This window comes from Penicillium psychrosexuale (genome assembly GCF_028828465.1).
Source record: "Penicillium psychrosexuale strain IBT 29551 chromosome Unknown utg000004l, whole genome shotgun sequence".
Lineage (NCBI taxonomy): Eukaryota > Fungi > Ascomycota > Eurotiomycetes > Eurotiales > Aspergillaceae > Penicillium > Penicillium psychrosexuale.
In genome coordinates this window covers 1,511,898-1,529,241 of record NW_026643189.1, presented here as the reverse complement: position 1 = coordinate 1,529,241, position 17,344 = coordinate 1,511,898, and the positions used below count along the sequence as shown (strand labels likewise).

General features: G+C 48.7%; 7 protein-coding genes across 7 annotated transcripts; 4 read left to right on the top strand and 3 right to left on the bottom strand.

The window, feature by feature from the left end:
• Positions 1-373: 373 nt before the first annotated feature.
• N7518_006394 (uncharacterized protein) lies at positions 374-3,215 on the top strand (the record flags this gene model as incomplete). The annotated part of the gene is made up of 4 exons (XM_057187321.1): positions 374-419; positions 478-561; positions 621-2,057; positions 2,107-3,215. 4 exons carry the CDS (start codon positions 374-376, stop codon positions 3,213-3,215), a joined length of 2,676 nt encoding a protein of 891 aa, XP_057039024.1.
• Positions 3,216-5,112: 1,897 nt separating this feature from the next.
• On the bottom strand, positions 5,113-5,806 carry N7518_006393 (bZIP transcription factor; the record flags this gene model as incomplete). The annotated part of the gene is made up of 2 exons (XM_057187320.1): positions 5,113-5,581; positions 5,640-5,806. The coding sequence occupies 2 exons, from the start codon at positions 5,804-5,806 to the stop codon at positions 5,113-5,115; spliced, it is 636 nt and encodes a 211-aa protein (XP_057039023.1).
• A 567-nt stretch (positions 5,807-6,373) lies between these two features.
• On the top strand, positions 6,374-7,615 carry N7518_006392 (uncharacterized protein; the record flags this gene model as incomplete). The annotated part of the gene is made up of 1 exon (XM_057187319.1): positions 6,374-7,615. The coding sequence occupies one exon, from the start codon at positions 6,374-6,376 to the stop codon at positions 7,613-7,615; it is 1,242 nt and encodes a 413-aa protein (XP_057039022.1).
• Positions 7,616-8,412: 797 nt separating this feature from the next.
• Positions 8,413-10,106, bottom strand: N7518_006391 (uncharacterized protein; the record flags this gene model as incomplete). Its single annotated transcript, XM_057187318.1, has 4 exons — positions 8,413-9,130; positions 9,190-9,305; positions 9,357-9,613; positions 9,680-10,106. 4 exons carry the CDS (start codon positions 10,104-10,106, stop codon positions 8,413-8,415), a joined length of 1,518 nt encoding a protein of 505 aa, XP_057039021.1.
• Positions 10,107-10,659: 553 nt separating this feature from the next.
• N7518_006390 (peroxiredoxin-like family protein) lies at positions 10,660-11,304 on the bottom strand (the record flags this gene model as incomplete). The annotated part of the gene is made up of 1 exon (XM_057187317.1): positions 10,660-11,304. The coding sequence occupies one exon, from the start codon at positions 11,302-11,304 to the stop codon at positions 10,660-10,662; it is 645 nt and encodes a 214-aa protein (XP_057039020.1).
• Positions 11,305-12,031: 727 nt separating this feature from the next.
• On the top strand, positions 12,032-13,234 carry N7518_006389 (CAZyme family GH35; the record flags this gene model as incomplete). Its single annotated transcript, XM_057187316.1, has 4 exons — positions 12,032-12,073; positions 12,137-12,673; positions 12,759-13,100; positions 13,160-13,234. 4 exons carry the CDS (start codon positions 12,032-12,034, stop codon positions 13,232-13,234), a joined length of 996 nt encoding a protein of 331 aa, XP_057039019.1.
• A 1,001-nt stretch (positions 13,235-14,235) lies between these two features.
• N7518_006388 (glycoside hydrolase family 35 protein) lies at positions 14,236-17,334 on the top strand (the record flags this gene model as incomplete). Its single annotated transcript, XM_057187315.1, has 4 exons — positions 14,236-14,470; positions 14,520-15,596; positions 15,654-16,155; positions 16,206-17,334. 4 exons carry the CDS (start codon positions 14,236-14,238, stop codon positions 17,332-17,334), a joined length of 2,943 nt encoding a protein of 980 aa, XP_057039018.1.
• Positions 17,335-17,344: the final 10 nt, after the last annotated feature.

Sequence of the window (17,344 nt, the reverse complement as noted above, 5' to 3'; positions counted from 1 at the left end):
AATATGAAGGATCGACGTAGATCGATGTAGATCAGGGTTCATTCAGAACTAAATCAGAACTCCGAGTCCTCGCGTCACCACCGAAAAATGGGCCTCCGCTTGTTCGAATGCGGAATCTTCACTCCACTTAGATCTTTCACTAGCCCCTATGGAGCTTGGAGTAGGGTAGCTCCGGGACAGATCGATCTTCTCCATAAAAAAATCCCAAAACCTCCAAAGCGATGATGCAATGGCTTCCCAATCGACGTCACGGGGATGAAAGAAGCTTTCCGGACTTCCATTCCATATCCACCTCACCTTATAGTTTTGTTCTCTGCTGTCCTCTTTTTCTTTTTCATGACTTTGGTTTATTGGAATTTGCAGTTCCTGAATTATGGCAACTGTGCAAGTGACTCGCCAGTCCCGGCTGGCAGATGATGGTAAGATGATCGTGCATCCCAGGATATCCGTCGGATCGCTAACCTCACGTGAGATTAGCCGCGACTGCTGCCTTATATGTGACGCACCCTGAACGTAGGGCATCTCTCCGCGCCCCGACCCCAATTAATACCCAGAACTTCAGTGAGTATGATCCCTCGATAAGCGAAATACACACAAGCTGACAATGTTATTTGCGGTAGACCCACGCGCGGTCGGTGGTACTCCAAACCTCAGCCACGCCTCCGCTGCTTCCGCTCTCGCACATGCGAATCGCAAAACTGTCGAAGTATGGCGGCCCCCAGCACGACAGCCTGCCGCCGAGAAAGCCGCATTATGCGTGAAGGACTATGCTCCGCCCCAGCAACCCCAACCCACCTCTCAGCACAGTGCAGAGGGACTGGGAGCTGCAATGCTCGCTGTTCGTGAACAAAGGGCTTCCGTGAGCCAGGCCCCTACGTCCACTGCCCATAGGCGTGACAGCTCAACGACCGATCGTTTCCACTACACAGCCGTCGGTGGTAACCCGAAGGACAAGGCGCTCCAGGCTGCGTCGGGCGCTTACACGCTCTCGCGTAAGAGAGCCGACTCGGCACCCAGTGATCCAGGGGTTGCCTCCGAAATACCATACAGCCGTTCAGCTGCTAGCGCGTCGCAAAATGCTCGCGTGGAAGTGGAGCCCCCCCTTAACCACTTAGACCATGCCATAGAAGCAAGCAGGATACAGCATGCCGCTAGCACTAACCCGAAGCTATATACTTCATCGCCGCCTATACAAAGCGAAATTGAGGAACAAAACTACAAGAACTCGCAACGCGCTGCTGCCATCTCAATGGCAAGGGACATGGACATGTACAGAGTCACCAGTACAAAGAAACAACCCGGCAGATCCGCTGCCATCCTAGCAGCCCAAAGAGGACAAAGTCAATTGGGCTACCGCAAGACCGTATCCACCGTAGATGGAGATGCTATCCGGCGGGCGATCGCACTACAAGAAGCAGCGCAAAAGCGAGCTTCCGAGAAGCTTGCTCTTATGCAGGATGAGCATGCAGAATACCAACAATATTATGGCACCGCACCGCAACCGCAACGGTCGCGCTTGACCACCCGCCGCAAGAGAACTTCCAGCGATGTGGATGCCTCTCAGCTCGATGTAGAGCAGTCGCGGCAAATCCGGAACCAGATGACTAGCCTGCGGACCAAGCTGGGCCAAGTAGATGTGCAGAAGAACAAGGATCGTGAGTTGCTTATGCAGGCTGCTCGCCGCAACGTGGAGCAAACCCTCCAGGACATGGAGGCGCAGGTTTATGCGGACACCGGTCGCGCTCCGCCTTCCGTCCAGAGGGGTTGGGATGAAGTTGCCCAGGAGCGCGTACGACAGGAGGCAGAGGATTTTGAAGCCGCTACCACCCAAGACAATCGAGTGAACATCGGCGGCCAAAGGTATATGGACATGGCCGACGTCGATGCTGTAGCTCGGGCTCGCCTTCAGCCTGCTTTCGATGAGATTACCGAGAATGCCGAACTACGGAGAGCCCATGATATCGAAGCCCGTTTAGACGCTGAGGAGGAGCAGCGACATGCTGATTTGGAGCGTCAACGCGAAGCTGAGGTGAAAGAGTTGGAGAAGCAAGAAAAAGGTCAGTTACCCTGTCATTTTTTCTTGATATGTTCTGACCAATAAATCAGGTGCAAGCAAGCACGATAAATTCGAGAGCAAGATTCCCAAATTCTTCCTATGGAGGAAGAAGGGCAAACGAGCTCGGGTTGAGAAATCCGAGACCGAAGAGGCCGAAGCTGTCTCGCCTGTTACCCAGGAAGCTGTAGTAGAGCCGGCTCCGGCTACAGCAGTGGACGACAATGTCGCGACAGACATCACCCCCGAGCACGCTTCTACTGAGACAGGGGGCAATGTTGGGACAGAAGGCAATACTGAGACAGAAGGCAGTGTTGCAACAGAACGCAATTTTGAGACACAGGACAATGTTGCGACAGACGACAATGTTTCGAGCGTCATCCCTGACGAAGCTTCTGTTGAGACTGAAATAGCCGGTCCTACAACTGTTCTTGCAGCTGACTCCTCGGTCCCAGAGACTGAACCTTCAAAGACCGACGAGAGTGACGTGCCCGCAGCAATCCCACGGCGGCCGTTACGAAGCCAGACCGAGCCCGCCCAGATTGAGCAGCGAGATGCAGCCGCCTCAGGCCCAACGATTGTGCACTACTTCACGCCACCAGTTACAAGCCCGCGCGCCGACACGAAGCTCAAGAACTGGTTCCGCGACCGTCTCGTTCGCCGCTCCAGTGGCCCAGTCCCCATCTACCCTCATCAGCCAGGTCCGGACTTTAACACAGACAGCGAACCTGCCTTTCAAGGCGGCGCCACTCTGACCGGCCGTGACGAGCCCCGCAGCGTAGCGCTTGGCTCACATCCCCCTGGTGTGATTGAACCTGTCCCGACGCACAACAGATCTTCGAGCTACTACAGCAACGACATTGACGTGGCCAAGATTCATAGTGCTGATCCTTTGCCAAAGTTTACCAAGCAAAATCGCAATGGCAGGAAGAGGAACCGTCTGAGCAGGACATTACGCAAGGCCGTCTCCGGTAGCCCCGATGAGTCGAACGAGGGTGACTCCCGTCGTGATTCGGGAGTTCAATCTGCGTCTAAGGGTGTCGGGAATGGTGATCTTCAGAGTCTGCAGGATAGTACTATTGGGCAGAGTCTTCCTGTGCCACCTAGTATTGGCGACACGCTGAACGGGAGAAGAGAATCGAGATTCTCCGAAAATCTGTGATCTTCATATTGAATGTTGATGTGTATTTCTATTTGAAACGTTTGACTTGATGTACGATTTGATTATTTTTGGATCTTGGGATGATTATTGGTGTTGTGGAATTTGAAATCGGTGCTTCTGGAGGATATTAGGTTCGGATTGTTTTACTTTGCTAATAATTTTCGATGCTTGGTATATAATCGATCTAATTAACGATGTCTCTGAAATATACAAACCGGTCGACATGTCACTAAGGCGACTTGCCATTGTTTTCAACGGTGTATCAAGTCCGTTCTCTTCATTTGAACTTTTCCAATCTGCCCTATATCCAAAAAAGAATTCAATCACTGGGTTCGCTGCGTCTTGGTCTACTTCCAAATGCAGAGACGTGCTATGCGTGACTGTTCTTGCATTCACATTGCCCGGGCAGTGATATCTGCTCCATGATCAAGTAGAAGCTTTGCTGTTTCTTCATTGGAGAACATACAAGGCTCACTGAGTAGATGTCAGGGCGACTCAATTTAGGAGAAATATAAAAGGCTCCCCAAAACCAACGAACTATACCGAGAAACCATGAACCTTTGGCTCAAGTAAGTTATGTAGTATCTGAAGTGGCATTGCTATATAGTAGTAGGGGTTGGGGTCTTAGGACCAATTAGTTCTTCTTTATATCGATCCGGTACTATTATAGGCTACTTACCCTTACCAATCGCTAGGTTTTGTCGAGGTCTAACTATCGTAATTAGTCGGTTCCGTTCATAGGGGGAGGCTAGACTAGAACCAATCGTAATAACGGTCCGTACAATCGTACAGTTTTTAAAGGTTTGGGTTAATATTTAATATTATATTACGCGCTAGGTCTTTAAGGGAAAGAGTATATTTCTAACGAGGATATTCAATATAAGGGGAAAGGAATAGGAATCAGAGCCATTGTAGGTTTTATACCCTCTCTCCTTACAAACTAGGCGAATCTCGTATACTCGCTTACGACTCAGGAAGGAACGACTTCTACCGAGAAGGAATGAACCGTACATGATCACATGACAGGGTTTTGGGATCTCAATACCAATCTAGAGACGGCCAATGTGAGGAATATATTTAATTAGATCAAGGTATACTAGTATTTCAACGAAACTGCTATAAGCCCAAACGAAAGAAGACACAAGATTGAGTTGGCGTAGAAAGCTTATCAACGCGTTTTCTTATCTTCTTTGATACTGACGTAGTGAGCGCAATTGCATGCCTCGGTCCGTATCGATGTCTGATCCTGATTCTTCTTTTGCGTACACTCATTATATGTGCCGACAGGACCGAATCTGGCCATCTGAGCACCACTTGATGATCCTCAAGTATCGACTCGCAACCGCACTATTGCTGTGCGAAGCCTTGCTGCAGGACCGGGTCATAAGAGTCGCTGGCAAATCTATCAATCTCAGTTCAGATCCGAGGCAACTTGAAATAGGATAGCCTCAAAAGCGTCTCTTCTCATCACAGCACCGAAACTATATAATCACATCAACTTTTTGTCAATAAATGACACTCGCCCACTGTCATAGAAGGGACATACCCGTAACATTTAACTAATTTCAATAGTGATGCTTTCAACTCTTTCAGCTTACTTTCCTCGAGTTTATGCGCCCACGATTTTTGGAGAATATAGCACCAAGCTTGAGTCGGGCTAAGTTCGTCCTCAAAAACAAGCTCTTCCGATAAGGCTAAAAGCCTAGCAAATATGACGGCTGAATTTTGGGACAAGGAAACATTGTTTCCCAGTGATGGCGGGATGCATTGGTGGTTGTGGTTGTGTGGATCAATAAGAACTGAGGACGCAAGGAGAGAATGGCCATTTGGCTGATCTATGTGTGATTCCAAATGTGGGAGGCAAGGACGCTCAAGCCTAATGAAGGAGGTTTTAGAGCTAAACAGAACACAAAGTGATAGACTGTGTCGGAAGTGATACGTACGCTAGGACAAACTCCATGCCTGCACCGATCATGTCTAGGCCTCGTGATTTGTCATGGGTCACGGGAGAAGAGTTCAAAGGGTTTGCTGGGCCGAGAAAAGGAGCCAGTTGATGAGCGTCAATAAAGCCAGTTTCTTGATTATGGGGGTTTGACGATCGAGTGGACGAATTCTCGATGCTAGTAATCTGGCTGGACACATGCGTTCTCGATTCGGTATCCCAAGAATCTAAGACAGTAGCATGCTCATCGCTTTCAGATATCGTGGATCTATCATGCGGTACACAGAAGGGAGACAGCCGGAGTGCTTCGACCTGATTCCGAAGTTCTTGAACTTGAAGAGTCAAGCTGACTTCACTGGCGCGTAAACGGAAGAGTTGACTTTCGAGGGTCTTGAAATATTGATCCTTGCGCTGTCGATGTGTGCTATTTAGCACATCAGCTTTGGCTTGCTATTGTCAAGGACAATCCGATGTATTCCTACCGCTGAGCCTTGCGGAGCTGCTCTCTCCTCCTTTTGAGGGCTGAGCTGGGATCACCTGCGATGGTAAGCCTCGCAATATCCAGGAAGGCATGGTGGGCTTGCTTACCTGATGTAATATCTTGTCTATCGGGTCGAAGACCAGGAAGGAAAGTAAATGCTTTTTTCATGTTGGGTCTATGTGGAGCTTGGTATCACGTCAAGTCCGTCAGATCGGTGCAGAGGAGATAGATGACCTTAGATTAGAAATTACAATGAAGTTCCAAACTTGGAATTCAGAGATCATCAGCGGACTTATCGGAAGATCGGCTTTTCCGTGAGACCCATAAATGTAAGCGGATTGTTGACTGAATCACTTTCGCCTATTCGGGGCTAAGCCAAAGTCTATATCGAACTACTTATCTCTAAAATGTTTCGATTACTCAATACGAGACTCCCACACATGGGCATAGAGTGATGATTCAAACCTTCCTGCTTTTCCAGACTATCTCGAATGATTTGAAATACAAAACGACGGCGTGTGGAACCGCTAGCGTAGAATTGTTGACTTAAACATGGTTTCCTGAATCGGTACATTCATAACATCTTTTCACGCGGGTTTAGTTATTGATATTTCAAGAAAATGATACTTAAAGGCCTTGGGAGCAGTAATGATTCTCAAAAAAAAAAAAACATCTCAGCTCAACTTCATCTTTCTTTCCCCTCTTCACTGCTAGTGGTCTGCTTGTTATACCAGAATGCATTTTTCTATTCCAATTCACCTGGGAGTGGTGCTCCTTGCGAGTCTCATTAATGCCAGTGTGATCGTATGTCCAAGTGGCCTCGGTGGGAAAGCACTCTACCTCCAGTCGAATGAACAACAAAACGCTGTAATTTCTATCGCAATAGGAAATGATGGCAAGCTCCACGGTGGCATTACTACCTTGACAGGCGGCATGGGCGGTGATGGTATCAACGGGATGACCCATGCACCTGCTGGCCCCGATGCTCTTTCGTCGCAAGGCTCTGTCTTTGTCATCGACGATGTGAGTTTCCTTGTGACCTCTTCCGTGCACTCTCAGGCTAACTCGAACTTGCAGCTTGTCTTCGTGGTGAACGCAGGATCAAATACCTTGAGCATGTTCAGAATCAACAAATTTGATCCAACAAAAATATCACGAGTTGGGAAGCCAGCGAAAATTCCTGGTGAATTTCCCGTAACTGTTACAGCTTCAATCAAGCGAAAAACGGCTTGCGTGGGATACACTGGGGCCAAATCCGGCGTTTCCTGCGCTGAATTCACGCCAGAGGGCCTGCAGCAGATGGATCAAGTGATTGATTTCGAACTCCACCAAACCACACCTCCTGTTGGGCCAACAAATACAGTCGCACAGGTCTTCTTTGCCGCAAACGATACACGTCTAATCACCACGGTGAAGGGGGACCCATCTGCTGGCAAAGCAGGCTTTGTATCTGTCCTGCCATTCAAAGATTCGTGTTCGTCGGTCTTCGAGAGTCATGATATTCGAAGCTCTCCGCCCAATACGGCAGTGCTATTTGGTGGTGTTGAAATTCCCGGCACATCTGATCTATTCATCACGGACGCATCTTTCGGAGCCACTGTTCTTAGCCTAGATGACGTCACCGACCAAGTCTCTCTCAAGCACAAGATCACCATCGAAAACCAGAAAGCCACGTGTTGGGCTACCTACTCTCCGTTGCGAGAGAGTGTATTTTTAACCGATGCAGCATCTAACAGACTGGTTGAAGTCCGCAATGATGGCTCGAAGATCTTAACGATCCTGGACTTGAGAAATGGCGACCCTGGTCTCACCGATGTCAGAGCTATCGGCCATTATGTATACGCACTTTCCCCAGGAAATGGCACCACAGTCGCTGCAATCACCGTTGTTGACTCTTTCGAGGGCCGGCAGATCCAGCATTTTGAGCTGGATAAGTTGGGCGCTGGTCAGCGGTCACAAGGTTTAGCCATATTTTGAGAAGTAAACCGGTATGCGAGAAGGTTGTGAATGGAAGAGGTTGGGGCCTGTTGATTAGTTTTCTAAGTTCTGTGCTTGAAATATCACTGTCGTTCAAGGTTTCATTAATCAAGTGCCGGTAGATGCCTGATTTCTCACGTAACAACATTGCCGAAATGGAAATCACCGCCAGCCTATGTAAATACAGATCCAAATAACCAATACAAATGAGATCTCACAATGATCGTCTTGGGGTGTACTCCCCCCTCTCTCCACGTAGCGGGTGGCCTGCGGGTGAGACACTATCATGCCGGTCCCTCGATCTAGCTGATTTGCCCTCACAATCGCATGCGAAGCTTGGTGTAATGCGGGCATTGCATCAGGACGTGTTTTGGAGTCTGTGAGCCAGCGCCGCAACTGCACTGGTCATCGAGCAGGCTAGTCATTCAATTCTGAGCCAGATCCCGTCTGTTCACCGGCCGCGCCTTTTCCATCTACAGTCCCCGTAACGTCTCCTATCGGGTCCTGCCGATGTCGAGGACGAAGATTAATCTAAGTATACACTCTCAAAGTGTTGCTCGCACACGGCTCGTACAAATATTGGGACACTTGTATCATGTGGCTACTTTCTTCACTTCCAACCCCTATTTTCAATTACTCTGATATCCTGAGAAACTGACACAGCTACTCGATCCCGCAATAGTTGTGACATCCACGACTTGTCTTGGTTTCAGATAAAGCTATGCGCGCAATTTTACATTTTCATTCTGCTGAAACCCGTGGGTTGATATTTCTTATTAGATTTGGCGTCAATGACCTCAACAGGTTCCTTGAGGAGTGACGTGTAGTTTCATGTCCGCTGCGAGCTCCTCTGAAAATGGTGACATCAAGATGTCAATCCAGACGATATCTCTGGCAATCCCAGTAATTTCGTATTGTGTCGCTTTTTCCATTGCAGACATTTCTCTTTTCATCTCCTGTATGTATACCTCTCTTCCGTCACGGTATCGCAATAAAGCAATGGTGACAAGGGCCCAAATTTTCAGCTCAAAGTACTTTTTTCCGAGCGTCTTTACATTCGGAGGCACGAACTCGGCAAGCCTAGCATGTAGTGAAACTAGCTCACTCGGAGGGAACGCGAATTGTTCCTTCAATTTCGACATAAGCAGAAGACATGTAAGTCGAACCAATTCTCTCGCGATAAGGTCTTCGGGATCAGCCATGGCCTCGAAATCGCTGGGGAATCTTGGCATTGAGAGCAAAAAGTGAATACAGGGACCGATCAGGCGGATTGCATCGATATCCCTTTTCCAGAATGATGCGGAGTGACTAGTGGTATTTATCACATCCGCAATTGAGGAAACCATTATTAATGCTTGGCCCGCTGGGAAAAATGTGGGCGAAATGGGTTGGACAAGTAAAGCTTGTAGCCTAGGGGCAAGTCCTCTCGAAGATCTATTGGATATGCCAACAAACTCTGCTGGGAGACCAAATCGCGGATAGGAATCAAAGACCATGGCACCACCTAGATCATACCTTTGCAAGGAGCAGTCAGAAGTTTTGTCTAGGAAACGAAAAAGGTACGGAGTACTCACAGCAGTATGAGAAGTGACATGCGATGCCCGAGGTCAGCAAACCCGCCACGTAGTTTCGCTATGAGACTCAAACCATCCATGTGAATACTCCAGCTATCCCAGTCACAGTGCCTCATCTATGGAAAAGGGGTTATTCAAGAGCTCAAATTCAGGAATGTAGCACATACAGTGAGACAGACATGGGCCAATATGTTGGCAATAGCCCCTTCACTAATACTCTCCGTGAAGTTATTAAGACGGTGTCTTAGTTTCCTTGTTGAAATTTCAAAGTGACTCAAAGCCTCCGGACTTTTCACACTTTTATTGCCATTCATCTTATTTAGAAAATCAGCAGCATTGCCGAGAGTCACATGGAATGCCCCGGGGTCACATAGGGCTACCTCAATCCAAACATCCCTGAATGGCTGATAAGGGCCCGTGACGACTAATATAGAGCAAGCATTAATAGATGAGAGGAGCTAGAGGCCAACGGAAAGCTTGGAACTCTTACCAGAGTGCATCAGTTCGAGAGCGCGCACATCAGCCTCCACAGGGAAGTGAGCGAGCATAGCTAGGTTTTGGCTGGGTGAAACGCTGTTTATGTCTGCGCCACGAAGCTGAGAGATTTTGTAACCATTTGACTCCGAAGAAAATGTTCGGGTGGCTTGCGAAGAGGTTGCATTGGGTTGTGGGCGCCTCCGTCGTTGGCCTATATCCTTCATAACATGGCGACGGATCTCCGTTCTTACCTCTTTTTGTCGGTGTAAGTCATCTGGATGGGATAGGTTTATGAACCTGAGGTCTTGAGTTGCCGACGGTTGGACACCCGTAAGCTTCCTTGCCAACATTCGTGATCCGTGTGAGGGACGGGCAGGGAGGATCTGCGCACCCCGTGTCGGTGGCTCAGCACCCCTAGACTTCCAGTCTACACTATCCATTGTTTTCTTCAGTGTTAGGATCAATTAGGTTGTCCTAATGTCTTCTCAACGTCGTGTGGCTCACCTGATGTTCCACGACGACCAGGGCATTAATCAGCAAAGTACGGTGTGGGCTGCTTTGTAATCCATGCGCGATCTCAGTAGCCTGCTCATCAATAGTTTCGTATTCACTGATACGAGATGCCAAGAATTCAAAATATAGAGCACTGGATTAAATAATACGTCAAAAGCACATTTAGCACGGAAATTTATGGTTCAAGCAGAGCTACAGGAGCAGCATACTAAAAGTGCAAGTCAACGAACGTGTTTATTCTAGAGTAGAGGAAGCGAGACTAGAAAAGATCGACCACGAGCCACGGCATAGGTTTCTTCGGGTTGGAGAAAAGCATCATGACTCAACACTCGCCGATTTGCTTGGGATTTGGTGTCGAGATCCCTCGAAGCCAAACTAACGAAATGAAACCCAATCAACCAGCCCCCTCCCCCGCGCGTACATTCCAGCCGCAGCAGACCCCAAAGCGAGTGTGAAGATAGCGCTCAGCAAAAGCCAACATCAAAGCCGGTCAATCCACTCAATAGCAGTCTCGGGCTCCAATCGGTGTTGGTACTCAGGATTCACAAAGGAATTGCGCACAATTCCCTTCTTATCAACCAGGAAAGTTGCCGGAACCGGAAGCTCCAGGTTGTCATTGCCGTACCGCTGGTTCCAATCCACGCCAAATTTGTCGAAAACAGTCCGCATAGATTCGGGCTGAGGGAACAACAGGCCAAGCTGCTTCGCCAGCTGATTGCCAACGTCCGAAAGCACTGGAAACTTCAACAACAGTTTCTCAGATGTGGTCAGAGATTGATCAGGTAGCTCCGGAGACACAGCTACCAATGTCACGCCTTTCTGGTGAAACTCGTCCATATGGCTTTGAAGCGCACGCAGCTCGAGGTTGCAGAAGGGACACCATTCACCCCGATAAAAAGATATCAGGATGGGTCCTTTAACAAGGAGATCATTCAACGACACTCTGTTACCGGTCGCATCGCTCAACTGAAATTGTGGAAAAGCGTCCCCCGGCTGGATCGCTCTAGCAGGGTCGTAACTGTTTTGAAAGTCTCTGACCGCGTCCGTGATGATGGAAGACACTTCCTTCGGCGCAGTTTCAAGAAACTGCTTATAGGTAGAGGACGATTCTTTGTTAAGGGCCATCTCGCAAGTCAGAGCTTTGGAGGGAAGATGTAAAATGAAACCAATGAAAGTGAAATGTGGAAGAGTGAGGAAAGATGGTACGGTGATGTAGCGAATAGCTTTGCTTTTAAATAGGATGCAGACATACAACACTCATCAGCCGAATACGATATTATTAATTCAAGCCCCGAAGTCCGACATTGCCCAAATCCATGGAACGGGCCAGACTCTTACTCCTGACCAGACAAAGAGAACGCTGTGGCAATCGTTGATAGGGATACAAGCAATGTATGACTATGTTCCCGATTGGGAAAGCAGTGAGTAGTCCAGCCTAACCGGATAGGGATGTCGGTCCCTGTTACCCCACAGCCTAGCGCGATTTTAAGTTCAACGGCGAAAGTCAAATTAAGTGGGTCTCTCTCTGGCTTCTCTGATCGATCGCAAATCAGACGATTATGCCCTGCAGTATCGACATTCACGAGATTCCTTGGATAATTGCTTGCGTCATTCCTGTATTATCAAGCGACCGGCGACGGAAATGCAGATTATCAATCAGGAAACGAGGAGTACAGCTTGGCCATGTCTCATGATGCGTTTTTTTGGAAGTCCAAGATATAAATACCGAGGTCTTGCCAGGTTCCAGGGTTGAGAGGATATCGAAGATTCAATTATTGGAGCCCAAGACATCCAATCACATTTTCGGTTGAGTGGTCATTATCTTATTATTACCGAACATCCTTCTTCCATAATGTCGCGACTTATTGTGATCCTCGGTATTACGGGTGTGCAAGTAAGTTAGAATCGCTCCCTGTACAATTTCTTCGTATATTCCCTGGGGTTACTAACACCAAAGCTGAAGGGAAGTTCCGTCGCCGACGCTTACCTTCTGAATCCGGGCTGGAAGATTCGCGGTGTGACGCGCAATCCGGCATCTGATACTGCAAAGAAATGGGAGATCAAAGGTGTTGAAGTGATCAAAGGTGACCTTGATGATGTGGCATCCTTGAGCCAAGCCTTTGTGGGAGCCGACATTATTTTAGGTGTCACCGACTTCTGGACAATCTTCAAAGATCCAGAAAGCCATCAGAAGAAGAAGCCCGGCCAATCACTTGTGGAATATTGTCACGACGTCGAGCTCCAACAGGGCAAGAATATTGCCGATGCTGCGGCCACTGTTCCTGGCCTATCCCGATACATCTTCAGCTCAATGGCCCATGCGAAGAATTCCAGTAACAGCAAGTTCACCGAACTTTATCACATGGATTCTAAAGCAGACGCTGCCATCTACGCACAGAGCATCCCTGCCCTGGCTGGAAAATTCTCGCAGGTTCAGGCGCCCATATATTTCCAGCTCCCTTGGGAGTGGGGACTTCCTACAACCCCGAGGAAGGTATGAATCATTAAATCGCCCCTCCAGGACTTTTGTTTTTCACAATTCCCCGGCGTATTTTGAAGGGTATTGACTCGTTGCATAGGAAGTTGATGGCACCTGGCGAATGACAGGAATTGGCCCAGGTGACAAGGGCATTCCGTTCGGACATGTCCGCAAGGATTTCGGCCCTTGCGTCAGGGCAGTTGCAGAGTCCGAGCCTAATGTCAATTTATTTGCTGTTGGAGAATATGTATCGTGGTCAGATTACCTCCGGATCTTTTGCGAAACCCTAGGTTTCAAGTACGGTGGCTATGACGAGCTTTCCTACGATAAATTCTGCGAGTTGCTTCCCGGAGGTCTTGGTCACGAATTTGCTCACAATGTATTATTTGCACATGAGTTCGGGTACGAAGGTATCGATCCTGCTGTTGTAAGACCAGAGAAGGTATGTTATATCCTATTCGATCTCGTTGCCACTCTGGGACATGATTGACCTTTCTATAGCTTGGTTTGAAAATGACCTCGTTCCGTGAATATTGCCAAGAGACTGATTTCTCGGCACTGGGCGGTGATAAATGAGGCATTCAATGGGGAAGCTCTCGGTCAGCTGAGATTTGTCTCGGCTATGAGTAAACAGTAGTATCAGGGGCCATAGAAGTCAACTCAATCGATATCTCTTCTGGGGTCTAACTACAGCCGATAATATCATCTCATAAGCTCAATTATCCTCTATTCTACAGTGTCGGTCTAAACCGCATGTGTAATATATAATATTACGCGCCGGGTGTTTATGAAAAAGAGTGCATTCTAACTAGAAAATATTGAACATGAGGGGGAAAAAAGGAAATGAATTGGAATCATGGCCTTTGTGGGTTTTGTACCCTTCTCCTTGCAAACCAGGCAAAATCTAGTATATTCGCATATGGCTTAGAAAGGAACGATACCTATAGAGAAGGAAGGAGCCAACGAGCTAACGACATAAGGAAGGAACTAACAAGCCTTGATCGTAACATAACCCCCGGGCAAAAGTGCGTTCAGTCCCTGAGGGTTGGATATTTTCCGCAACTATATAGAGACGGTATTATGGAATACAAGACTCGGCGAGTTGAATAGTGGCATAGCAGCTTTTCGTTGAGGGGACAACGGTCAAGAGTTCTGGTGAACAACTGCATTTGGATGCTAGCGTGGTGCATTTTATTGAGCAAGTCCTTGAGCTTATGTAATACTCAGGGACGTGCTCAGTTGTACTCAGTGAGCAAAAAGCGGCAAGGACTGAGCACTAAGACGGAAAGGGAAAGCTAAGAAGTGACAGAGGAAATCAAGTACTCCATACATACAACATATATTTGTATATCTGTATTCAATGTCCAAAATTCATTTAAAACCACCTGTCCCTAGTCAAAAGCCGATCATTCCCCCGCATCTTCATGGAAAATTGCCTAATCCGACATTCGATCTCCAAAACAAAACATCCACCAATCCCAGCAGAGTACGGGGTATTTCTGTAGCGAGGACCGAAGCATACACACATTATAACAAGTCATATTCCAATATGGAGAGTACCTGTGCAGCCCCCAACAATGCGTCTTCTCACGATTCTCCCTATACTCCTTGGACTCATATCCAGCCATTTCGTCTCTGCGACAGATAATGGCAAGACTACTGATGTGACATGGGATCGATACAGCCTCTCAGTTAAAGGAGAGAGAGTATATGTGTTCTCTGGTGAATTCCACTACCAGCGACTCCCCGTGCCAGAGCTTTGGCTCGACGTATTTCAGAAGCTACGCGCAAATGGATTTAATGCGATTTCTAGTGAGTGGCTTAACAAAACCTAGGCTGCACTGGTACTCATTGAGACTAGTCTACTTCTTCTGGAGTTTCCACTCCGCGTCCGAAGATACTTTCGACTTCGAGAACGGTGCCCACGACATCCAGCGCGTCTTTGATTATGCCGAGCAGGCAGGTCTGTATGTGATTGCGCGCGCGGGACCTTACTGCAATGCTGAGACCTCTGCTGGTGGTTTCGCACTGTGGGCATCCAATGGGCAAATGGGCAGCACGCGCACGAGCGCGCGCACCTACTATGACCGATGGTATCCGTGGATCCAGAAGATCGGAAAGATCATCGCCGCAAACCAAATCACAAGTGGTGGTCCGGTCATTCTCAATCAGCACGAGAATGAGTTGCAGGAGACAACTCACAGTGCCGATAACACTGTTGTCAAGTACATGGAACAAGTTAAAGCCGCCTTCAATGAGGCTGGTATCGTTGTCCCGAGCACGCACAATGAGAAGGGAATGCGCTCTATGAGCTGGTCGACGGACTACCAGGATGTGGGTGGTGCCGTCAATGTCTATGGTTTGGACTCCTATCCTGGTGGTCTGTCCTGTACCAATCCAGATACTGGGTTCAATCTCGTCCGCACTTATTACCAATGGTTCCAGAATTACTCGAGTTCTCAGCCCGAGTATCTGCCGGAGTTTGAGGGCGGTTGGTTCTCCCCCTGGGGAGGGACGTTCTACGATCAATGTTCTACCGAGCTTTCGCCTGAATTCGCCGATGTCTACTATAAGAATAATATCGGCTCCAGAGTCACATTGCAGAATATATACATGGTTATGGGGGCAACTTCTTGGGGCCACAGTGCTGCTCCGGTCGTCTATACTTCATACGACTACTCGGCGCCCATGCGAGAGACACGTGAGATTCGGGACAAACTCAAGCAGACCAAGTTGATCGGTTTGTTTACGCGCGTGTCATCTGGTCTTCTACAAACGCAAATGGAAGGGAATGGAACAGGGTACACTAGTGATGCGAGTATATATACGTGGGCCTTGCGGAACCCAGAAACCCAAGCCGGTTTCTATGTTCTCGCGCACTCTACCAGCTCATCTCGTGCTGTGACCACTACTTCGCTTAATGTCAATACCTCGGCTGGTACGTACTCCAGTGTTTGAGAGGAATAATTGCGCTAACTTGGAGTCTACACAATAGGGGTCCTCACAATCCCTAATATTGAGTTGGCCGGCCGTCAGAGCAAAATTATCGTCACTGACTACCGGATCGGCGAGGGCTCGAGCTTGCTCTATTCATCCGCCGAGGTTTTGACCTACGCCACCCTCGATGTAGATGTCATTGTCTTCTATCTGAATATCGGACAAAAAGGAGAGTTTGTCTTCAAAGACGCACCAGCCCATCTGACTTTCCAAACTTACGGGAATTCGAAAGTGAACTCTGGTGCATCGAATCATGGCACGAAATACACATACACTCAAGGGGATGGCACGACCGTGCTGAAATTCTCGCACGGCGTACTGGTATACCTTCTAGATAAGGAGACAGCGTGGAACTTCTTTGCAGTACCGACTACTTCCAATCCGATTGTGGCTCCCAGCGAGCAGATCATTGCCCTTGGGCCATATCTCGTTCGCACAGCGACTGTTAGTGGGAATACTGTCAGTCTTGTTGGGGATAACGCAAACACGACATTTCTTGAGTAAGCGCGAAGCTCTCTCAAATAAGTTACTCGCTAATACCTGCTATTAGGGTCTACACGGGCAACTCAAAGGTGACCAAAATCAAGTGGAATGGCAAAGAGATCTCAACCAAGAAGACACCATACGGCAGCTTAATCGGATCAGCCCCGGGAGCCCAAGCCAAAGTGTCGCTGCCAACTCTGAAATCATGGAAAGCGCAAGATACCCTTCCGGAGATCAAGCCAGACTACGATGATTCTCGCTGGACCATCTGCAACAAGACGAAATCAGTCAACTCTGTGGCACCACTCACACTTCCCGTGCTTTACTCTGGCGACTATGGCTACCATGCCGGAACGAAAATATATCGCGGACGGTTCGATGGCGTGACCGCGACAGGCGCAAATCTCACTGCCCAGAACGGCGCAGCCGCTGGTTGGGCCGCCTGGTTAAACGGAATTTATGTTGGCGGAGCCATTGGTGATCCGACCCTAGCCGCGACATCAGCCGAGCTACTATTCAACAGCGCTACCTTGCGCAAGACGGACAATGTTCTGACCATTATCATGGATTACACAGGCCACGACGAGGCAAATGTGTCGCCGAACGGAGCACAAAACCCGCGTGGTATACTAGGCGCGACGCTTCTTGGTGGCGAATTCACTTCCTGGCGCATCCAAGGCAATGCAGGAGGCGAAGCCAACATCGATCCCGTCCGGGGACCCATGAACGAAGGAGGTCTCTATGGAGAGCGTCTCGGTTGGCATCTCCCAGGATACAAAGCGCCCAAAACCGCAACCTCGCACAGTCCGCTGGACGGCGTATCTAGTGCAGCAGGCCGGTTCTACACGACGACGTTCCAGCTCGACCTGGACTCCGATTTGGACGTTCCGATTGGTCTGCAGCTCGATGCATCTGCTGATTTCCCCGCAGTAGTCCAGATCTTCATGAATGGGTACCAGTTCGGTCATTACCTGTCACACATCGGTCCCCAGACTAGGTTCCCTTTTCCACCTGGCGTGATCAATAACCGTGGGGAGAACACGTTGGCGATTAGTCTGTGGGCGCTGACGGACCGGGGGGCGAGACTGAGTCAGGTGGATCTGGTTGCATATGGGGCTTATCGTACAGGATTCAACTTCAATCACGATTGGTCATACCTGCAGCCACAATGGAAGAACCGGGAGCAATATGTGTAGTTGATAAAAG